Genomic DNA, 25,844 nt, shown 5'->3' with positions numbered 1-25,844 from the left:
AGTGTGAGGAGGAGGAGGGGGTGTCATTATAATAATAGATTTTTGGGCACTCGTGGACTGTGTATTCGAGCGCACTTGGGGCTTGAAACCCACATGCATGTTTCGTCTTTAGCATGGAAGGTTTACACAGCACTTGAAACTCAAGCACATTTCTCTTATGCAGATAAAGGAACGCTCTACTGCACTGATGAGGAAAAATAAACACATAGGCACATTACTGAAAGAGAGAGAGAGAGAGGGTTTTATAGGTGGACCTTCTTCTTTCTCTTCTCCCGGTTACAAACAACATTCCTGTGAGGGTCCCAAACGCGAGGGGAGCCGGGGCTACAGGAAGAGGAAGTTGTAAATTTGGCAAACTCTGCCTCTTTTCATTCTGTTTCTCTCCGGCTTCTTCTTCTTTTTTGTTCTCCGCTGTGTCTCTTCATCTTACACATAAGACGCAGACGGACACTCACCGCACTGTTTGATGTTACAGTACTCCCATGGAGTGCTGGGATCGGTGGTGAAACACCAGGGTCTCTGGCGCCCGTCTGGGTTCCTGCAGTAGTTGTCCTTTAGACCTTTATCGGGGTACCTGTCATAGGAAGGGCAAAGAGAACACACTTAACACGCCACATATCAACTATCTCAGAGCTACAGCAGCACTGATTTACAGCTGGGATAAAATTCTAATAAACTCCAGAAAATACATGCTCTCTGCTACTGGTAGAGCAGGACTTCTGCAAAAGCGAATAAGACAGAAGGCTGTTGCAATGCACAGACTTAACATTCTTTCCAAGTTTTCTTTTTTTCAAAGAAATTCATTGAGTGTTTTAATGAGTCTAAAATGTGTATTAGAATAAATTCTGAAATATCATGTCTTGTGATAATGAACATCAGATGTATGGTTGTTGAAAACTTTGTCTTTTTGAAAAATGAAGTAATTACGCCCAAATACCATACAATAACTTTCAAAATATATTATAATATAAAAAAGATTTCACTTTATTACTATTTAAGTTTAAGAACATAAACATGTTTATTTAAGAACATACAGTAATATACACTACCTGACAAAGTCTTAGGAAAGTTTTAGGAACAACAAATAATAACTTGACTTCTAATTGATTGTTTGGTATCAGAAGCGGCTTATATGGAAGGCAAAGGCCTCTAGATTACCCTTATTTTACCAAAATAAACTATGATTTTTAATGATTTAATTAGGACAGTAAGGTCTGACTTTTATAGAATATACAGAATGTACAGTATAGAATATAAAGTCATGGTGCAGTGGAAAAAGAATTAATATTGTGAATGACTCCCATGAGCTTGGAGGACTGCATCAATACATCTCTGCAATGACTCAAATAACTTATTAATAAAGTCATCTGGAATAGCATAGAAAGCGTTCTTACACGACTCCCAAAGTTCATCAAGATTCTATGGATTCATCTTCAATTCCTCCTCCATCTTACCCCAGACATGCTCAATAATGTTCAGGTTGAAGAGTTTTCCCTTTCCTGTGGTTTGTAATGTAATGGGCAGCACAAATGTCTTGATAGCTCAGAGTGTTGATGTTGCCATTCACTCTGCAGATCTTTCGCATGCCCCCATACTGAATGTTACCCCAAACCATGAATTTTCCTTTACCAAACTTGACTGATTTCTATTAGAATCTTGAGTCCATGCGGGTTTCAATAGGTCTTCTGAAGTATTCATTATAATTGGGATGCAGTTCAACAAAAGATTCATCAGAAAAATATATATAATGATCAACTAGATGTCAAGGTTGCTCGTATAACTAGGATCAGTTGTGTATTTATATATATATATATATATATATATATATATATATATATATATATATATATATATATATATATATATATATATATATATATATATATATATATATATATATATATATAGCTCAACATATATAAGGACATCCCCAACAAATCTATCTTTTCAATTCATATTTTTTATTGTAAGCTATACAATATTATATTTGTGCATACGCATTAGATTAGTCAGTACTGAAGCCAAATCTGGAGCTTATCTAACAAAATAACTTATAATAACGGTCCAAAAACTATTACACCCAAATTTATATGTTAGAGTAAAATATTAAATACAAATGAAAAAAAAAAAAGAAAAATCAAGAGAAGCAACAAAATTGGAAAAAATAAATAAACAGGGGCGAATAATTCAGGGGGGCTAATAATTCTGACTACATGTATATATACAGTCAATACTTTACAGTCAATACTTGTTACTTACAGTTGTGCATGCTAGTTTCTCACATACTTTCTATAGTAACATTTTCAGGAGTAAACTTTAAACTGATTTATTTAGGACTTTTCTCGTACATATTTGTAACGCAAAGGGCAAAGTGTTTCTTGTAGTGTTGGATGGGTTTTTATAGTTATTTGTACTTCTAAAAAAAAACAAAAAGACTTCAGACATCATAGATAGTTTGCCTCTAGGGTTGGTTCACACAAAGCAGCCATTTGATTTAGTGATTTATATCAAACCGGCATGACACGGTTCCCATGAGGTCAAGTGGGAAAATACTTTATTGATTTTTCAAATATTTTTAAACGTTGCACACAAATGCCATTCCGGATTAGGATAAATGCAAGAGTACTTTCCATGTATGCAATCTAAGATATTAAAAAAATGGTCTTTGTGTGTTCAGAGAGTCTTAAGGGAGAGTATTCAATCACACTGTCATTTATTTCTAGATTAGCAATATTGTTGCTTCCCAGAACAAGTAAAGATGTAACTGGGGCAATGGGAAGGTCATGTAAAATGAGCATACTTTTCAGAAATGTACTTCAGGTAGCAATGTGGTCAACTGTTTTGGTTGTTTTACTCTACATAATAAGTCTCTAATTGAGTAAAGATGTGCAAGGAACTTATTTCTGCTGAAAGTGGTCCAGATAATGAAACCATATGCAATGTTTTTCAAAACAAAGTGTAATTTTTCAATGACTTTAAGATGAAATCAGACCTGAGTTGTTTTCCACAGTTCGCATTCAATGACATAAGGGCCAATGATCCATGCATGACTCTCAGCTTTCTTAGTATTTTGGGAGCATAGGAAGCCTGAGTTGATCCTCTATTCTGTGCTGCTTCAAGGTATTGTTCGCTGCTAAAGATAAATTATGGCATGTTTTGCTCAATTCCACTTTCTGATTGGTGATTTTTTGTACAGCATCATGGGTAATGTCGTTTTTACTTTTGGAATCTTCTGCTTTTGTTGCTTTGGGGTTTCTAGAGATCTCTAGAAAGTTTCTAGGGTGCGTTTCCAAAAAACATTATTAACCAACTAAGGTTGCAAGTTGCGTCCAAATCCATTGTTCCAACAAACATTTACAAACTGCGTCGCAAACTTGTACGCTTGTAACTACACCTCTAGAGCTGTAGTTAGAAGCTTAGTTTCTGGTTGTGTTGTATTTCCCCATACCATATTCCTTTCAAATGTTTCAACATTTAAACTTGGAATGATTAAAAAAAATATATATTTTTACAGTTTAGTTTAAGCGATCTTCAGATTGACAATTGCGTTCCCTTCTCAGTGCTCTTTGAAAACATTTATGCCATTTTGAACACAGCCAAGGCTTATGATGACAGCTATAGGTGACCTATTATTTAAAAGCAGAATTTACGTTATGTCTCCAAAGCTTGTGAAAACAAAAATGTATAGCATACGTTAATGGTTTTATTTTAAAGTAGGCTATTTATTAAGAAATGTATCTGTACAGTGGGTCTAAATGACACGGGCCTGTTAATTAGCATTTTTGCAGTGGTTTGAATGTGTCAAATTGTAAAAATTGTAAACTTTTCAAAAAGAATAAATAAATGAACAATATCCTACTTAATAATAATAATAATAATAATAATAATAATAATAATAATAATAATAATAATAATAATAATAATAATAATAATACATTAATAATGATGTTCATTTAAAAATAATAATAATAATAATAATAATACATTGATAATTATAATAATATTAATAATAACATTACATTAATAATGATGTTCATAATAAACAATAATAATAAACAATAATAATAATAATATTAATAATACATTAATAATGTTGATAATAATAACAATAAAAAAAATAATAATAATAATTATTATTATTATTGTTGTTGTTGTTGTTGTTGTTGTTATTATTATTATTATTATTATTATGTAGGATTTGTTTTCTTGATAAATAGTCTACTTTAAATTACATCCATTAGCCTAACAAATTATATAACTTATATTCGCGAATATATGTGTTAGCTAAGTGGTTTTATGTTTTAGAATAGAATATGGAATATTCTCAATAATATTTCTAAAGGAAACTTAGGCCCTATATCTGCCTTTTAAATATATTTCAATAAATATTAAAACAAGTGCATGTTTTTACAAAAACTAATATTGGATTTTTTTTAAATGCATGTGCATGCAAAACAATAATTTGCACAAAAAATGTATGGGGTTTTTCTCAAAAGAAGTTGATACTCCACCCTGTTTAGAACATCATTATGGATTCAAATGATGAATCTGCGACAGAGAAACTACAGTTTTGGGAAACACTTGTCACTGCATCGTTCTTTTCCCAAACGATGCATCGTACTATGGTAGTTCAGCCACGAGTTATGTTGTTGTTTGGGAAACACACCCCAGACTGACCCAAAGTCTCCAAAATATCTAAAACATGTATGCAATGTATGCTAAAGACCTTTTTTTGCCTGTGTTAGTAAGAACCTAACCTTACATAAAAGAAGAATTTAATGGATTTTCAAATCTTTCAAGGATGCACTTACAAGTATACACTCATATTGATAAAAAAATCAAGACCATAAACATTTCTGAATTATTTTCTCTGAATGTCTGCAATGTTGTGTTGGGTCTCATACCTTTTAGGGTGGAAAATGTGTTCATGTGGTTCCTCAAGATCCCAGCGCTGGCATTCCCGGCCACTCTCCGTGTGGTCCAAGGGTCCACGATAACTTTCTCCGTTACACGTCATACATTCCACTATGGATAAAGAACATGTCTGGTAAGAATGTTAACCAGGACAATGCCCTAAAGACCCCATCTGAGTGACATTAGCATGCATGTAGAGGATGAGTCAACTGGGTTCAAATTCAACCCTGTTTGTTGTGTTAAACGGTTAGAAAAATGTAACCCTGGCAGAATGCTGGTAGTAAATGAATGCACGTTAGTGTCACATACTGTAGCCTAATCAGTAATCACCGACGCTAATATCCACAGGGATTGTAATCGTATTTATCAAGAAGACAAGCAATTATGAAGCCACATGTGACCCTTAGATTGTCTAAAAATAAATCATCCGACGCTTTAAATTACTACACAGACATAGCACCCATTAGGCCTCGTATTTAACCCCAGAGGTATGTTGTAGCTTCTAACAGATTTCATACAATCAAAGGTTAAAGCAACATGTAATTATTACAGTACTTAGTGTAGAGCTTAGTCACTACAAGACCAAACCAAATATCACAGCAGATGGGGGTCACCTCAGCGAGAGTCATCTCTCTAAATCCTGTTATTAGTTGTACAGTACACACACTAGGAGCAGATTGCTGTAGTAGAAACAGATGTTAATGTCAGCCACTCTCAGGAAAGCAAGATGTGACTTCCTTGTGTATGTGTGTGTCTGTGTTTTTGATTATGGGAAACTAATTTATTAACCAACCCTCCCAGCTATATTTCACCATGCAACCCTTAGAAAAGACGTTCTTTGTTAACCTGATCACTATCTCTGCAGAAAACCCCTCTTTTTGCGTGCAACTCAATGCATCTTCCTATTAATGAAAATCCCCGGTCACCACAACAATCAAATACTTTCTTCTTCAATAGATAACAGCATCAACAGCTCTAAATCCAATAAATTAGCCATCCACATGAAAGAAAAAGGAAAACCATTGTATACTTTAATGCTCATATTAAACATCCCACAGTTTAAACGACAATCTAATAGGAGAACAGATATCACAAAGGGATGTTTTAATTTCTCAAATACTTCCTCTAGACCTCAAATTGAGAGCAAATGGAGTCTCTGAAGTCTCCTGATTCACAGATTGTATCAAGGAAGAAAATTCTCTTATGTAATCTCTCATGTCTCTTCTACATCTCAACAACATGCTAGTCTTTGCCAAGATGAATAGTACTGTTATATGTCTGAGCTTTTCAATGCAAGGCCAAATTATCTTAAAGAAATGCTATTTACATTAATTTCCAAGATCTACACTCATCAATTATTTTATTTAGCATTCCTTGTTAGTACCTTTTTACCTTCAAAAAACTGCCTTAATTATCTGTGGCATAGATTCAACAAGATGCTGAAATCACTCCTTAAAACAATGACTTTTAAGGGCACCTATTTTACCCCTTTACAAGATGTAAGATAAGCCTTCGGTGTCTCCAGAATGTGTCTGTAAAGTTTCAGCACAAAATACCCATCAGATCATTTATTATATATTTAGTGTGTTATACTCCATCAGCTGTTTTTATTTCACTCAGCTAAGTGTTTAATTAATAAACTATTACAGCTCAAAGCAATGCTTTGTGGCAAGTAGTCATGTAATAAGTGGCATAAAGTACATCCAGAAGGTTGTTTTTGTCCATCAATCTAACACAACAGCCTTCCACTTTGCAGCTGTCAGTCATTATCTGACAATAACACCCTCTTGAATGTACTGTAATTTATCCTTTACAGTTTAGTTAACAATTTTGTTCCTAAATTATCCAAAAAACAACCGAAACACTTTATAAACATAACATCGAGCTACTGTATATGAAACAACAGCTGGTAAACAATAAACTCACCCTCCGAGCATTGTGGGATGCTGCAGTCCTGGTGACGTAATTTGGGGTCTGTGGTAAAACACCAAGGACCTGTTGTGGTGTTGTCCGGATTACGACATAAATTATCCCGTAGATCTCGATGTTTGTGCCTCTGGGGTAAGAAACTGATCCAATAAAATATGAAAGAGAGGTTTGTAAAGTTATACACAAAGCATAATTGCAGCAATTTTGTTAAAACGCTGTTACTCGTTGACATTTTTGCTCCATAAAATAGGGACTGATGACCTCATTAAATCAGTGGCAAAGAAACATAAACAATCCTCTGAAAGTATTAGCATTTTTTTTGTCTTACGAAACAAAAGCTTCAAAACAAATGACATAAGGATCACTTATGGAAGAATTTTCTTCTTGTAATTTCAGCCAAGTACAACATCTCATCAATTTGTGCATTAGTAAGAGTGGTATGACTAACTATATCTTTAACATCAGAATGCAGATGCTATTCCATACTTCATTGCAATGCAAGAATCTATTTGGCCCTAGGGAAAAATGTAGCTTCTTCATTTTTTTTCACTTATGGAAAAAAGTACAAAGGTTTGATATAATAAATGCATGTAGACAAATAATGATTTTGGCAAGAGAATAGAGTAGTATAAAGCTTCGGGCCAGAGAAGGTCAAAAACTGCACAGTGCTCGGGTTAGGCCACTCTCATTATGAGAGTTGTTGTTTTAAGAGTGTTTTCTTTAGTTATTTGAACATTTAGAAAGCTGCATCACACAAAAACAAACATTTTTTGGGTTACATTATAGAACTGCATAATTTGCAGGCTTATCTGTATTCCAATAATCCAATTATTATAAATGGTTATGACAATTAAGTTTATTGTATGTTGCTAATCATGCGATGTCATTCATTCATTTTCCTTCAGCCTAGTCCCTTATTTATCAGGGGTCACCACAACGGAAGAAATCGCCAACTATTCCAGCATATGTTTTTTGCAGCGGATGCACTTCCCATTATTGGGAAACACCCATACACTCTCACGTTCACACACTATATGGTAAATTTAGCTCATCCAGTTCACTTATAGCGCATGTCTTTGGACTGTAGGGGAAACTGGAGCACCCGGAGGAAACTTATGCCAACACGGGGAGAACATGCAAACTCCACACAGCAATGCCAATTGGCCCAGCCAGGACTTGAACCAGCGTCCTTCTTGCTGGAGGCGATAGTGCTAACCACTGAGCCATAGTGCCGCCCTATCATGCAATATGGTAACCACCATAAAAAAACACTATGAAACACCCACATGACTGAAATCTTCTGTATTCACACTTCATTTTAAACTTCAAAGGTACTATTAGCTTCATTAGGGGTAACAGTTTATAGTGCTAAAACTCTTGGACGCCGGCTATTGCAAAGAGTTTCAAAAAGTCCTTTACCCTTGCCATGCAAATATTTGTAAACCATTAATAAATCAATGCCTCAAGCCAAACGGCAATTATTTTGTATGTAATTGTCTTTGGCGTTCACAACACAAATTAAACGAGTTCATGATGATGGATGAATACAGATAAAAATGCAATCTGTGACAAATTAGCTGACCTACAGGCCTGTGTGGTATTTCAGAACGTTCAGGTCCAGTGGGTTTCTGAGCTGATAAAACATGCCTGTGATGTTTCAGAGGCAAGCATTTCAAAAGCTGGCTTTAAAACTGTACTGATGGCCATTAAGGAGATAAAATATTTATAAATTAAAAAGATTTCCTGACTGGAGGAAGTTCAAGGTCTCTGAAAGGCAAGCACATTTTCAGGTTTTTAAATCAAATTAAAGTATATTTATAAAGCATTTCAAGTGTTTATCGAAGCTTCGTACAGGCATGAGTAAAAAATAAAATAAAATAAAATAAAATAAAATAAAATAAAATAAAATAAAATAAAATAAAATAAAATAAAATAAAATAAAATAAAATAAAATAAAATAAAATAAAAGTTATCAGACTGTTAAATGTCAAGCTATAGAGGTAGTTTTTTTTCATTAAAAAATAAAAAATAAAATAAAATTAAATAAAATAAAAAATAAATAATTAAATTAAATTAAATTAGATACAGTTATCAGACTGTTAAATGTCAAGCCATAGAGGTTGGTTTTTCTTTAAAAAAATAAAAAAAGTTTTTAAAAAGTTTAGAAAAATAAAATAAAATAAAATAAAATAAAATAAAATAAAATTAGAATGAATTCAGCAAACATGCTGTTAAATGTCAATGTTTTTTATAATTTAATTTAATTTAATTTAATTTAATTTAATTTAATTTAATTTAATTTAATTTAATTTAATTTAATTTAATTTAATTTAATTTAATTTAATTTAATTTAATTTAATTTAATTTAATTTAATTTAATTTAAAACAACTTTCATAGTGTCAAACATCAAACTCCAGTGGTGGGTTTTTAAGCTAGACTTTAAAACAGAAAGTGTTTAGGCCTTTGTAATGTGTAAAGGTAAACTTTACTGCAAAGGCTTTACTTTACTGCAGACTTGGCTCCCTCCCCCCCTGCTGTTTAGCTTAGCACAAAGAACAAATAAAACTTTATGGTCAGACGATCCAAGACCTCTTGATGGATCATATGGTTGGATTGATTTTGAGAGATATATATCAATTCCAGACCATTTAATGCAAAAAAAAAAAAAAGCTAATATTAAGATCATGAAATCTAGAATGAACAGAACAGTGTTTGGATCTTATTTCAGTATTTAAGAAATGTGCAGTGCAGGCCTACAATCAAAAAAAAAAAAAAGCCAGGTCTATTGTATTGACTTGCAGTAAAGAAAAAAATGCGCCATGTGGTGTCCCTAATGAATTCCTGCAGCCGTAATGAACTTGTTTCAAAGACATGTTCTGCATTAGGTATCTTATCATAGCACTGCGCTGCTTTCTGTCAAACTCCCACTTACGCACAAACCCTCAAATCCCCTAAACAGCCTATTTCAGACTGCATATGGCTTCTCCGTGTTTATTTTTAGATGTCAGTGTATACAAAAAGAAACATTGAACAATTTATGCATAGAATGTATACAAGCGCCTATTTTTGCTCATTCAAGAACGGAAGCAATTGTTTAAATCTGCATGCTGGCGTTCCTGCCACTGACCTAATTGTCTCCATTGGCGCTCCACTTCTGAGAATCATCGAGTTGCACTTACTGTCGCACTTTTAGACTCAGCGAGAAGCCTCTAACGAATCAAAGTCAGTAAGACGGCATGCATAAAACTGTGTGTTCATCATCATTAGAGACTAATGGGGATTTTTATGACTCGTGATGAGTCTGTTTTGCCATTAGCAATCTAATATGTGCATGAATAAATAAACCGTAACATATCAAGGAGATCCACTCTTCAGACTTTTGATAGCCACAGAAATGCACAGGGTGGGTAATTGAGTTTAATTGCCCGTAGAGAGACTGAAGCAAGAATGGGAGGTAAGGATGAGTAAGCACTTACTTGTGCTCGTGCGGCATTTTGGAATTCCAGAGTTGGCACTGGACTCCACTTTTAGTCACCGATCTTTTCCCTTTGTAGTTGAGTCCATTACCGATGATGCATTCTCTCATGAAGTCTGAGGGAGCACAGATAAACAAACACCTTAGGCTATGTGATGACATTTGTGTTCAACATCTGTATTTGAGATGCAAATTCAAAGTAAAACAATTCTCTTTCTTTTTATTTCTTTTTATTTTAATGAATATCAACCCATCATGCACTCAAACCCTGTTAAATTAACTAAAAACTTTCTTTCTGCAATAATCTTCATTAACTTCATTAGTAATCCACTTGTTAAGTCGTGATGTATCGGTGATGTATGATATACTGTTTCTGGGTCCAAGCCGCTACTCATTTGAATTGAAAAAATATTAGTTTATAACCACTTTTATATAAAATCATGGTGTATACAACAGTCTCTGGACTTCCTGCATCTCAGAAATCAATAAAAATGTAACAATTTATAAAAATGAATCACTTTCCGGCCATATTAAAATAGGTATGGATATATATCAAATATACATTGCGATCATGATTTTCGAAAGCATTACATTGCTTTGTAAACGTTTATATTACCATTTGTTGAGTCTCCCCACACAGTTTGATATGACAATTGGACCCTGAAGCCACTTAACAAGCGGATATTGACACCAGATTCTCAATGTTTTTCAAAGGAGTCTTGTATACTCACCAACGCTGTACTTATTTAAAGTAAAATACAGTAAACTTGTGCAATATTACAATTGAAAAGAACTGTTTTCCAATGTAATTAGTAATAAAATGTCCTTTATTTGTGTGATAGCAAAGCTGAATTTTTAGCATCTCGAGTTTCAAGAGTACGCACTTAGATATAGCTTAATAATATTAGCAGGTTTGGCATGCTGTCCCAGGAGAGAACCCTGAGCTTGAAGATAACTGAGCCCAGGGCTCCTGCCTGGTGAATGGGCCTGTAAGGGGGTACGAGATCAGGTAGTTCTTGAGAGTTCCCCCTGGTAAAGGAGGAAAAAGGGAGATAAGGGGGATGGGGGAAGATTCTTCAAAAATGAAGATGAGGGAGTAATACTAGATGGAATATTTATAGTGAGTTAGGAATAATTTGATTGGCTTGATAATGATTACAGATAAGAGACCATCCGCGATCAATCATCTCACGTGCTCCTCTCGAAATTAAGCTGCGGTCACACTAGAGTTTGAGCTTGCGAAATTCTGTCATACGGTGCTGCGAAATGGGGGGGGGGATTAAACAAGATGATTAGACATTAAAAAAAGCGAGCGATTTCTCCAAATTTCCAATTTCTGTCCAGAGAGGTCATGTTTTGATCCTCGATTGGTCTTAGTTTACTTAATTTACTTAGTATTTGTAGAAAATCCAGAACACAATTTGCAGCACTTTTTGATGAATATAGATTTTTGTAAAATTGTACATTTTTAGATTAATTTAACTTGGAAATTCTGGATAAAATTACCTTCTTTTAAAATGTTTAGCTTTGTTTACTTTGGAATCAGTTTTTTTATTAGTATTATCATTCATTCGTTCATTCATTCGTTCATTCATTCGTTCGTTCATTCATTCATTCATTCATTCATTCATTCATTCATTCATTCATTCATTCATTCATTCATTCATTCATTCAATCGTTTTCCTTCAGCTTAATCCCTTATTTATCAGTGGTTTCCAGCATGTTTTATGCATCAAATTCCCTTTTAGCCACAACCCAGTACTGGGAAATACCCATACACTTTTACATTCACACACACACACTTATACACTACAGCTAATTTAGTTTATCCAATTCACCTATAGTGCATGTCTTTGGATTTTGCGGGAAACCGGAGCACTTGAAAAAAAAACAAACATGCGAACATGGGGAGAACGTGGCAACTGGTTCAGCCGGCACTCGAACCAGAGACCTTCTGAGGTGACAATGCTAACCACTAAGCCACCGTGCCGCCAGATTAGCAAATAAATGCCAACTGACCCAGTCGGGACCTGACCCAGTCGGGACCTGAACCAGCGACCTTCTTGCTGTAAGGCGACAGTGCTAACTAAATATTCGTAACATATTTTACTTGATTTTGTGATGAGTAAACATTTTTGTAAAATTATAAATGCCATTTTTAGATAAATTTAACTTGTAAATGCTGAATAAAATGATCTTCTTTTAAAAAGCTTAGCTTAGGTTGAGTTCTGTTTTTTAAATATATCTTACTGACCCCATAGTTTTAAACTAAGGCCTTTAAAAGTCCCTAAAGGTCATGATTGCACTTTATTGTCAGCAGTAAAAAATGCAGAGAAGCAAAGTCAACAGAAACTCCATCCTGATCTTCTCTTTTTTGTTTTTGGGTCAAGTGCTACATAGACACGAGCTGATTTGATCAACGTCAAGTCTTAAGAAAGTCAAGGGTTTTTCGGCCTGAAATCTGCAACACTACCACAAGTATAAGAGATAACAGAGGGGCTTTTTCTTTCAGTAACTTAAAATGAAAGCCATTTTGCTGTGTCATCCTCATCCTGGTGGTGGACAGATTTTGCAGAATGTTTGCAGAGTGTGTCATCATCACATGGACATTAATCTCACATTTATTCACACTGAAACTTAATTAATCCTTAAGAGCCCAATTCTGGCTAAGGTCTGAGAACAGCACATCATATTATAAAACTCCCCAGTGATAGATCATGCCAGCATATAATCTATATCTCTGTATCTTGAAATATAAAAGGGGTTAGATAAAATAATGCATACTGTACATACATTTTGGTGTGATATTGAAATTATATTTACAGTTGAAGGCAAAATTAGTAACCCTCCTGTGTATTCTTTTTAAAATATTTCTGTAATACATTTTGTTTTCAAATAATATTTAGGGTCAACATTATTAGCCCCCTTGAGACTGTTGTTTTGCATTGGATACAGAAGATACCACTTTTTTTGATTGTCTAATTACAGTGACAACTTGCCTACACTGAAAAAAAATATCAGTTTATTAACAGTTTCTGTATTTTGTATTTTTTGTTTATTTACGGTTGTGAATTGCATTATGGGACCTTGATCTCTGCTTTGTTGACTTTTGATGTTGAAAATTCAAAACTTAAAATGACTTTTGTTGACATTTTAGTAGTTTTAAATAATATAATGTATAAGAAATAACATAAAGAGAAGTCTGTAAAATAACAGAAATTGTGCTGGCAGTTTATTACATGGTTTTTGTAACGTAATATACAACACCAACCAAGACAATAAATCAATTATACTATTACAAATGTTAATAAAAGTCACTTTGTTTGAACTTTTCAAGGTTAAAAGTTCAAGATCCCATAATGCAATTCAAAAGCATAAATAAATGGAGAAAAATAATAACATGAATCACAAAATACAGAAAACTGCTAATTTATTGATATTTTTTAGTGTAGTCAACCACATTTACTATGGATGCTCCGATCAGGATTTTTGCAGCCAATACTAAGTACCAATTCCTTGTCATTGTGATCAGCCAATATCAAGTAGCGATTCTGATGCTTCAAGCTTTATATAACTTTGCCATTCCATAAGCACATTTTCTCTCTATGTATGAGAGCTTGCATTACCAAAGAGAATAAATTAAGGATGTTGCATACATGTAAAAAAAAAAAAGATAAAACAGATAGAAAAAAGGGCAAGAAAAATTACTGACAACTCAATTTGGAAACATTGCTCACGTGTTGTAGTGCTGTGGATGAATAACCTGGGATGTAAACTCATAAACAAACACTTGCAATCAGTTCATGAGATCGGCCAGATCAGTGTAGACTGTAGATCAGATTGAGTACCAATTGAATCGTGAAATATGATTATCGGCTAATACCGATCTTTCTGGCCGATCGATCCCTAGTATTTACCTTATTTAAGCTGAATATCTTGCAAAATAATGTACTGTAAATGATTATGTACTGTAAACATGGGAAATAAATTAGTGATTGAAAATTAATTAAAACCATTATGTTAAAAAATGTGTAAAAAGGAATCTCTCTATTAAACGGCACTTGGAAAATATTTGAAAAATAATTTAAATTTTGCAGGTGAGCTTATTATTTTGCCTTAAACTGTACATTTAAATTTTATTTTGACTTTTTTAATTCTTTTGAAAACTTGTTATTATTGTTTACTTCTTAAAAAACATTCAAGTCTATGTCACAGTCTAATCTTTGATTTCTGCAAGTGTCATCAGGCACTTAGCAATATAAATGCACTGTAAATATGATGAATAGCAGTTCTGAACCTTGCTTAAGAAATGGTAAAGAGACTAAATTGTAAAACATGTGCTGTATAAGCCACTAACAACTTTTAACATTCACTGTTTTTGATTATCAGTATATTGAGCATCCATTTTAGACCTTCTCTCTGCCTTAAAACACTCTATCTTACCTTTCTTCTCATATAGATCGAAGTTGAAGTCATTCTCCATGCGGACGCCAAAGGTGAGGCTGTCATAGGAGAGTAGATGACATTTTGTACTTTTCTGATCAAAGCTGAATGCTCTGCAAAGACACAGGGCACAGATGTTAATATTAAAATGATGTTGGGTATACAAAAAAAAGAGGATGGTGTGAAAATGGCTGGAAACCTGTAACCACTGACATCCAAAGCACTTGTTTTTTTGTACTGTAAATGACTATGGTTAAGGGTTTACAGCTTTCTTCCCAAATATATTCTTAAGCATTTAACAGAAAAAAGAACATGTTTGGAACAACTATAGGTATAGTAAATTGTGAGTAAATCTTCACTTTTGAATGAACTATCCATTTAATGTCAACATTAGATACAAATTTAGCAATGGATTAGCAATATAAATCAAGTTTTTAAGAGTTTGATGTTGGTTTGAGAATTAGACTGACTAAAAATATTGAAGCGATTTTAAAATCTTCAAGTTTCAGTTTAAAAACATTTGATGATTGTTTGAGTAGTTTCAAAAAAAGCTTGAAAGACACTTATATAGATATACACAAAGAATGTATTACTTCTAGCACATTACTTCTATTTCTAATGGGATTTTCATGTTTTGAAAAGTTGTTTTAACATATTGCTAACACATTCAAGCATGTTGCTAATGTTTTAGCGCATTGCTAGCATGTTTAAACACAATGGCTGTTTCTCAATTCCAAGAATGCAGAGAACGGACTTGCGTTCTTGTGGAGACCTGTCTTGCCAGGTGTCCTCAGAAGAACGAACTCGGGAGACCGCGAGAACAGAGAACAAGTCCTTTGAGAAATGAGATGCTGCGTTCTTCCTGATGGTCACGTGACCTTCACGAGTTTTTTAATGGAAAATTATTTAAACATTTCAACATTCTTAATGTGTTTATGCCTTTATTAAGATGTCCATGGTAATGTTTACTTTTACTGTTTCATTTAGGGTAACTCCTGAGGTAAATAAGTGATATCTCTGAACTTTAATAATAAATCTATATAAATGCTGCACTTCCCACCTCCAGTCGCAATGACTTCCAGAGCGAGTTCGGTGCTTTAGTCTGCATCGGTGCGTCCTCGATATCAAGAACAAATTCGGGAAGTTTCAGTATTGGAACTGAACTTTGGCAGCTGATGATGACGTTACACGAGAACAAGTGGATGCAAGATCACTGAAGAACGCATATTGAGAAACAGCGACCGCTTGCTTTGGAACATAGCCTAATTGCTAGCATAAACATGGTTTTTAATGTTTAAAAATGTAGCTACAGTACCACATTTTGCTTCAAATTCAGCAAAATTTTTGTTGATAACATGTTTAAAAAGCATGCTTTTAACTTATTTTAGCAAATATTTGCTTTTTTTTTTTTTGCACATTTTAACATTGCTAGCATGTCCTAGGCTTGTTTCTAGATAGATAACAAAGAGTTCAGATGCAAAAACCTCTAATTGCTGTCTAAAATATCCATCAAAAATTTGCATTTTTCTCAGCCTCCTATGTTTATGTTGAGTTATTTATACAGAGTATATACAGAAATCAGAGAGTGAAATTCAATACCTTTTAAGACCTTTTTTAAGACTCTGCCTACATTTTAAGACCTTATAACCACTTTCAACCAGAAACACTGGCGAGATTTTAACTTACAGCGCTTTTACTAAATATTAATGTAAGAAACTAATCTAAAACTAAAACATTATTCATATACTGAATAACAATCTATTAAATCTAGTTAATTCAGTAGGTTGGTGCCTATAGAGCTGCAGAAATAATGGTGTTGCCTTGGTTACTGCAGTAAACAAAGCAGCATGATATCAAATCTAGTAGGATTTTATTGATTTCATAAACTACACAGCATCCTGATATTAGCAGATTTAATTCAGGCAAACTTTAGCATACAACCATACATTGCATAATCAAAAATTATATAAAATGTCATACCTTGCAAAATAGCATTTAAGACTTTTAAATACTTCTTAAGGGCCTTAAATTTCTCTACATTGATTTAGCAACTTTTAATAGTTTTTAAGACCCCGCGGACACCCTGTTATAACATATAAAGCCCATATAACATATAACTTTAAAGACAATGAAAATAACTTATTCTTTTGCATAAAAGTGAAATAACTGAACTTACACACACAAGCCTGATAAAAACGCTTATTTCAGAAGATTTCAGATGGCATTCAGAGGTGTTTGCATCTGAATTATTCTTATGTAGCTATTGTTATCTGAATTCTATATTTTGAAGTCAGCTGATGCCTCCAAGAAAATGAAAGCGCTGCAAGAAGCTAAAGGTTAGATGTCATGCAACTTTGCACAGTTTCTGTGTACTAAGAGCTGCATTTGATTTCCATGCAGAAGTACCCAGAGGTCATCGACCTGAAACATCAAAATAGGAAACACTTGGACTGCTGATGTTCGATTTCCACTGGTGAAACAAATTCCAGCCGCTTCCTCTCACACTGCGTTGTACACAATTAGCCAATCTAATGCTATTTCAAATCAGCTTACTTGAAAAGAGCAAATGGAGTGTGTGTGCTTTTTTTTATTATTATTTAGACACTCTGGCTGTGTCTGTTTATGATTATGTGTAAGGTGGAGCACTCTGCGCTTTAACCTTTGGAGACCTCTGTACCTGCAGGTGAACTGGAGCTTCCTGTTGCGACTACAGCGTCGTGCACACTTTCCTATGCTCATCTTGCGGCCTTTGGTCATGTAGGACGCACCAGGTGAAGTGACCAAGCGCATGGCATCAGTCTTCTGGTAGTCTTGCAGAGCATGTCTCTTCGTTTCTGACACACAGAACACACATGCATGAGGAAAAACACCAAAAATATGTTGCATGACAGATGGCACGTGATTTTCTTTGTCTTAATCAGTTGAGAAGGCTTATAGGAGAGAGTTTGGGTGGTCATGAAAGAGAATCTGAAATATGGAGCACATAAAAAAGGGAACTAAAATGAAGAAACTGCATTTCAACAACCTGCTTAGATCAAAATAAGGATGTGGAAATCTACGCTTTTTCATAACCGACTAGACGGATGGAAGTCTGAACTAGTCAACAAGTCTCTAATTTAACCAATCCGTAAATCTTATTATTCACTTAACATCGTGTTGAAGATATTTTAAACATTTTATGAGCACTATAAAATGATTTTCAAAAGGTTATCAGACAGCATTTTACAATTTGGGGGTATCGCTTCGTTTAAGGGTGGATTAAGGTGTAAGTGATGGTCAGCAGTGTAATTATAAATGTAATTACTTGAATTATTACAGATGTAATTGCATGCAGGTATTTAATTAATCATAAGTACAATGTAAAAACATGTATTTCCACTAAGTATATTGTAACAAATTATTATTTTTAATTTAAGTACATATTAGTTAATGCCACCTAATATAAAATGGGACCAACCTTATTTTTTTTTCAAAGATTCACAGATGCTAGAAAGTATATAGTAGTTATATATAGAAATAATATAGAAAGTAGTTCACATATACTTGCCAAGGAACTCTTATCAAATAAACTCTTTTCAGACTGCTAGGTTTACAGCAGGGGTGCCCAAACTGTTTCTTAAAAAGAAAAAGGGCCAGAAATCAAACTTAATTGAGGCTGGTGGGTCAAAGGTAAGTATAGTTGCCATGGGTGATTTCCTAATTTATTTATTAATATTTAAAAATTACTAGAAAACATTGCTTTAAATTAACTAAAACAGTATTTATTAACATTTTATAAACGTATTACACTAAAAACAAAAACAGTTCCATTTATAACAGAATTAGACTAGTTTTTGCCTTGATTTGCTTGTCGATGTCTTCTGCATAGTTCTCTCTACATCAAGTGACGGTATTTACATTTAAACAAATCAGGTTCATTTACAATATTTAATTGAAAAGATTTAATTTCAGTTTGCTTTTTTTGTAGCTCAGCAATAAAACAAACAAACAAAAGAATGTTATGTTAAATTAGAAATGAAGATCTCTGTGTTAAAGGCATTTGGCCCCATCATTCTTACTCTCTTCTCAGATGGTATGGTGGGCCAAATAAAAGGTTACAATTGTCCTTGGCCCATGGGCTCTATTTTGGGTATCTCTGGTTTAGAGGTTGTAGATTATGGTGAAGTTCTTGAAAAGTTACTTATAGACTGTTGGAGGAGCTTCAAAATTAAGTGTTTTTTAATCAAACGGTCTACTTCTAATCTAAAGAATGCTTGTTGACATCAGGCTGATTCAACAACTATAAAATACACAAGACATGTCACTCATATAGTTTTAAATAGGGGAAAGTGTAAAATCAATCATTCATCAATCACTATAGACTGACGATTCTCCTGGGGGAGGGGTTCGGACCAGATGTGAGTTTCTGTAGATTTTGTGTGATTTGAACGTTTAGAATTTAAACTAAAGAGATAGTTGTTGTTTAATTTTATTGGTGATTCCTAAAATATATTTAAATATATTTAATTGTAGGCTTGGTAAGCAATTTTAGAAAAATTGATATTTCCCCATTCAAACAGAATGCCTGAGCATACAGCCCGAGAGGCTCTTCAAAGATGGCCATTAAGTGAAATAACTTGCCTAAATGGATTTTGACTGATAAACTGATAGTTTGTTAAAGATATGAGCCGCATTTATGCTAAATGCTCCTGTCATGTCCAACTAAATCCAGGTATAAATTGTCCACTTTCAACCATTCCCAGAAGTAGAAAATCCATTCGATTAGATTGCAGTGTAAATGCTGAAACAGAAAACTGCTTAAATTGAATGGATTGGAATGTGTGCAAGCTACAGCAATAATGAATGCCTACATGACAAGAAATTGTGTGAAAAGATGTTAGAGAGAACCCAAAAAAACTAATGCGGGCCATAACTTATGGAAAAAGAGCATGCCAATGGACTCACTGTAAAAAATCTATGACAAAAAGTCATGACAACAAATGTTTTTATATTACTTTAACTTAATTTAATAAGTGAATCATGTTTTAACTATAGTTTTCAGCTATACAAAGTTTAACGCAATATCATTAGTCAGACCTGATTAAATTAAGTTGAGATGACTAGAAAAGTTCATTTGATTCAACTAAAAAGGTTTTTTTACAGTGCTCTTGTAGGTCAGGAGAGGCCTTGAACAGTCACAAAGTGTATGAATTGACCGTCTGTGTACACATATGAGTCAAATTAAGGTTATTTAAAAGGCTGTTTATTTGACTGCATATGTACACTGGCATAAAAAAAGTTAAATTTTGGCCTTTACTTGACCCAAAAATAAAAAATTTGCTTACCATTTACTCACCCTTAGGTTGTTTCAGACCTGTGCGAGTTTCTTTCTTCTGTTCCACACAAAAGAGGACATTTCTTTCTTACTATGGAATTCAATGAATGACATCAGCTGTCACTGATTGTCAACATTCTTCAAAATATCTTCTTTTGTTTTTAGCAAAAAGGACAAGAAACTTGTATAGGTTTGTAACCACATGGAGGGAGTACATGATGGCTCTGTATTAGTTTTTGGGTGTACTATTCTTTAAAATCCAACATATGCTTTCGATCCTAGCTTCCCAAATACCTACTAATTAACTACTGAGTTGTTGAAAACTGACAAGTTGAAAACTAGTCGGGCACCTTACATTATGGCTGTGCAGTATGCAACCCAGGCTCATTATTGATACGTACCCCTGCATACATTTCTGGACAGCGCAAAATACGTTCCAGGAGGACATATTATACAGCTTTTTTTTTTCGAGAATCCACAGAAGCCGCTGTGTACACTTTTTCAGATCTCAAATTTCTATCATGAATGCCATTCGCGCCTGCTCTTCTCGCGTAAATCCATCAGAGGTTGCTGTTGACTGACTGACTGACAGACCAATTGCTCCACCCACCGACTTCCCTAAACTCAACCGACCTACCGAAAGTAATCCAGAAAAAGAAAAGCCCTTGTGGCCACCTAATTTTTACCATGTTTTCGGATCTTACCACGTTCTCAAATTATTTACTTGTTTATTTTATTTTTTGCTTTTTGTTGAAATTTGTTGCCTGCTCTCTGCAATTCTTCGCCAGATTCGAACCCCATCGTTGCCGTCAGCTCCTCTCTGCATTTCAAGTAGGGTTGGGTCAATAGACGATGCCATTGTCCATTGCCGATGGCCAATAGACATCATGATGCTGAGCTGACATCGCGATCCTTCGCCCCACCCAGAAAAATACACACTTAGGCCCCAATTACACTAATACGTCTTAGTTTTAAAATGGTATTTTAGAACGAAAACTATCCACATCCACACTAGCGTTTCACCTATCAATTGTGAAAAGCCCTCCTTCCACCTTATACCGCTGAAAATGCACATTACGTGACCACACACACAAACACTCTGTCATGCGCTGCAGTGTAGGCTATGCGCGCATCTGAGTCTGGCCTAGAGCAGTCACCCCAGAGAGCAGTGCATGTTGGGCAGTTTATCAAGGGTGTACTGCTGGATTGTGTCTCACTATTGTTGTTAAACGTGATATTTAATTAATCTTGTCTATCTAACGACTCTTCTGTCTTTTGAATCTGCTTCAATCTTTCGCTTTTATGCGTGTACCAAGTTTTTCGATGCCATTATAACGACACAGATCACTCTGCCTATTCATGCCAGAGTCCCGCAGAAAAAAGTGATTGACAGGTGGTCATTTGTGTGTAACTTATCTTTATTCATTTATGATTTGGTTATGGGTAAAACAAAGACCATGCAGGTCAGGTAGTTGAAACGGTAGGCTACAAATAAATAATTCATTTTGAATTAATTAATTATTCATAAATAATTAATTCTCTGCTGCCTACGACGACGACGCCATCGTCCATCGCGATGTTTCACATTAGACATCGTTGATGCCAAATTGGTCGACATCGCCCAACCCTAGTCTCAAGCGTCATTCCGCCCCATTGCATTAATTTTAAAGACAAAACGCAGCCATGCGTAGCTCTGGCTACATAATTCATAAATAATTAATTCTCCGCTGCCTATGACGAGGATGCCATCGTCCATTGCGATGTTTCACATTAGACATCGTACGATGCCAAATTGGTCGACATCGCCCAACCCTAGTCTCAAGTGTCATTTCACCCCATTGCGTTAATTTTAAAGACAAAATGCAGCCATGCGTAGCTCTGGCTACATAATTCATGCTCTCTAGAAATGTATACAGGGGTACGTTTTCACAATGAGCCTGTGATGGCAATATGACAATATATATCGTTTGGACAATATAAAAAGTATATTTCATATTATGCTCTGTCGTTTAAATTGTGATGTTGCAAAATACATTATTTACTGTTATAGTTTTTCAAAATTTATATGGGCGCAATACTAGATGCCATTACATGGATGCAGACATAAACATGAATAACAGCATAGTGAGAAAGTTGAAATGTTGAAAATCTATTTTATTTAGCTATATTAATCCTGTAATCATTAGTTTTTTGAAAAGCGTTTTATATTTAATTAAAATGTATTTGATTTTTCTACATTCTTGAATAAACATTTGTTCTGAAGTTCTAAATAAAAAGAGAAATATGATCATAAATGAACAAGTAGATTTTCGAGTATATACTTTAAAATGTAAAAATAATAATAAAAATAAATAGTAATTTGCATGTGGACAATTAATATAAACTACAAATTGATTAAATTTACAGAAAAGATACTATATTGTGATATATATCATTATCAGGACAGAAGATGACTTATCATATCCAATGAGTTGAGGTTTTTGTCATATCGCCCTGCAGCCCTATCTTGATCGTACTCTTACTTGGTTATAACAGCAAATAATAAAGTGGCATTTGTAATTAAAAGCAGTGGAGCAATAAATGAGCATTTTAATAGAGCTAAAATGTAACAGGATGCAAATCCATCAATCACAGCCTGATTTTGGTAAAGTGCCGGAAAGGATTGTGAAGGCCAAAGTAAACTGGCTCTGAACCAACACTTCTGAAACCACCAGCTTCTATCATGAAAAAAAAAAAAGAGTTGTCTGTCAAACACATGGTTAGAAAGCAGCACATTCACTAACTGCACTGTAAGACCAGACATGTTTTTTGGATCTGAAATAAGCCCTAAATACTGATAGCAGACAAGCAAGGAACATTACACCCTAAGATCTAAGCTCTAAAACTGACCCAAAGCCAAGTCATGCTCTTTGAAAAGATTCCAGCTCTTGAATATCATTAGAAAGTACAGAACAACCAGCAATGAGATGGATAGCTTCTAAGTACACAGCAGTCAGAGTCACCTCTCAATAAAACAACAATGCTTGTACAATGATAGTATCCTAATAGTAGTAAAACATGTAACTCCCATAATGTAGATCTGAACATCCAGACCCACGTATAGCTATACAATCAATAAAAACGAATGCCTCTGATCTAAAGCGACCAACAGGCCATGTTGAATGTTTCAATGTACTGTAACAGAAATACCACAGATTAAAAACCAAATGACTAAACTCAGAGTAATTAATTGGCTTTGCACAATAAAGTGGTTTGGTTTCAGAAGAAGAAAATCATAGTGCCACACTCTAACACTTCATCTCTCCCTCCAGCTCCATGCACACTGTCAGTGACTCATTTATCCAGATGTTTAGCGAAGAAGCGGCCCACTCGCCATGAATGTCAACATCTGTGAAGTTTTCCAAAGTGAAACTTAATACAATGTTTGGGAACTGTGATGCGTCTGACACATGCAAATGCAAATCATGAACTGGCATGCAAGCATTTCTATGGTCAAGATAGATTACAATATATATATTTATATATTGTATATAAATTGGTAATCCAATGGTGCTGATGGTGCCAGTAATACTAAAATGCATACTTTTTGGCATCAGTCAACTGTTACAGAGTGAAACTCTTTTTACTTGTGGATAGGGCTCCACAATATATAGTTTCAGCATTGATATCACAATGTGATCATTTACAATGGTCACGTCGCAGGATATGCAATGTTGAGTTTATATATTATTATATTATATATTATCATTCATCATTTTTTTCATGTGCTTTTGAGGCCTGTGACTGTATAATGATTTTAAAAGCATTCAGGGATAAGAAATTGTAGCATTTATAACTTTATATATGATCAATTTTATTGATTTTTTGTATTTTTATTAAACAATTACCTGAATAATGTTAGACTCTGAAAAGGATAATGTTGTTTATTGTAATTGTATATATATTTTTAAATTGTAGTGATATATGCTTGTAGATGAATTATTATATTTTATTCAGATGCACTTTTCAATAGAATAATCTCAATCAATCGAAAATGATAAATTATTTCCAAACAGATATTTTCAAGCCATGGGGTGAAATGTATTCATATCGCAATATATAATTGCAGAATAACAAAATATCGCAATGTTAGATTTTTCCAATATCGTGTAGCCCTACTTGTGGAGAAACAAAAAAATGGCCATGCTAATATTAAAAAAAGATTATCACACCAATCAATCCCAATGAGTTGCAAAGAAGTTATATCATTATTGTGATTTTTTTTTTTCTCCAAATGAAAAGTCATACGGAATGGGGAAAAAATGAAGGAGGGGCTTGAGCTCAGCACACCCCCTTCTTAAATGATGAGCCCAAACAGTCAAAATGACATAATCAGAGAAGCAATGCCATTCCAAAGAAGCCAATTATACAATTTTCACTAAATATTATGAAGATAAAAACATTTTTTTAATACTCTCTCTGAAAAAATGGTCTCATTCCAAAAGGTGCACCTTTGTACCTTATTTACTCCTAAAGGGGGCATACTGGTACCTTATTAGTACCTAAGTGGCTAAGTTATTAGTACCTACAATTAGTAAGTACATCCCAGAGACAAATTTTGTGCCTTATGTGTTTAGTTACACCATAAGACCTGAAATGTGCCCTAACACAATAAAAATAATGTTCAGTACTGATTTTATGATGACTTGCATATACTCAATGACAATGCAGAATACATTTCTATATTTGGACGAATATTCATATATAAAATATATAGTTAATATAAGCATTTAATCCACAATTGAAACATACACATGTAAATACTTTGTATGTATCAATATACAAAATAAAATAAAAGTGCATCTATTACATTTTCAGTATTCTGGGCCAATTTGTTAAGTTTGTGTCACGCACTAATTAACTTACACACAAGTGTATATCAGAGGTGCATTAGATTTCTTTGTTTTAACTTTTAACTTGTTTAAAATATGTATTTGTGTAAATCCAACTACATCTGAATCTACAAGTATGACGACTTGAAGATGTTCCTTTCATGAAATAAAGAAATAAATGTTAAAATCCCAGTAGGTACCAATAAGAAATGACCCATGTAAAACCCATGTAAACAGTATCCTAAATAAGCTTGGGCAGAGTTGTTTAGTCAACACTAACAAAAATTACCACTATAAACATCCTCTCATCCCGAAAGTTGATATTATTATACTTTAAAATATGATAGTTAATACAGTAAAACACATGTTAACAAGCTTTCACTGACAGACGAAAAAACAAACTTACCTGAGTAAACCAAAACGGCCACACAGAGCAAAATTTTGTAAATCCACATGTCGCTTTAAAGAGTTTTATGTGACCCAAAAACAAAAATACAAAAGATAAGTCGAAAATCGTGGCGTTTCCCCTTAAAATAAGTGGATCTGTAGTCTCCCTGCAGTGGCTCTTGTGGAGAGTGAGCGGGCGCGCGACGGACTGACTGAAGATGAGCGCGCGCTGAGAGACTCTACAGCGCGCTCCCTCCCCTTTCCTTCAGCACATTTAAAGTCGCCCCGCGCGGTCCCTTCCACCACATAGGATGTTATCGCATATTATCGCATTTCCTGATAGACACCGAGGCTGTTGAACCGATCCGGGAAGTAAAATAAAGTGAAATTGTTTATATTTGTTGCCTGTCTAATTTATTGGAGCGGCTGGGACGTGTTGAGGAGATGTCAACACAGCTGTGAGATGCTGACTAACCTCCCTGAGGGTGTTTGGGAGGAAAGTTGTGAATT

At 34.2% G+C, this 25,844-nt stretch overlaps 1 protein-coding gene across 1 annotated transcript in view; it reads right to left on the bottom strand.

Annotated features, from left to right (window-relative positions):
• LOC130245634 (hepatocyte growth factor) overlaps positions 1-25,517 on the bottom strand; it is a 66,330-nt gene extending 40,813 nt beyond the window's left edge. The window contains exons 1-7 of the mRNA XM_056478384.1: positions 25,354-25,517; positions 17,440-17,596; positions 14,763-14,875; positions 10,321-10,435; positions 6,841-6,983; positions 4,905-5,025; positions 456-574 (exon numbers count right to left, since the gene is read on the bottom strand). Of these exons, the coding sequence (XP_056334359.1) occupies positions 456-574; positions 4,905-5,025; positions 6,841-6,983; positions 10,321-10,435; positions 14,763-14,875; positions 17,440-17,596; positions 25,354-25,402 (817 nt within the window). The 5' untranslated portion in view covers positions 25,403-25,517. The remainder of the gene's footprint in view (positions 1-455; positions 575-4,904; positions 5,026-6,840; positions 6,984-10,320; positions 10,436-14,762; positions 14,876-17,439; positions 17,597-25,353) is intronic.
• Positions 25,518-25,844: the final 327 nt, after the last annotated feature.

Source organism: Danio aesculapii, chromosome 18 (assembly GCF_903798145.1).
Source record: "Danio aesculapii chromosome 18, fDanAes4.1, whole genome shotgun sequence".
Taxonomy (NCBI): domain Eukaryota; kingdom Metazoa; phylum Chordata; class Actinopteri; order Cypriniformes; family Danionidae; genus Danio; species Danio aesculapii.
This window is presented reverse-complemented; position numbering and strand designations above follow the sequence as displayed.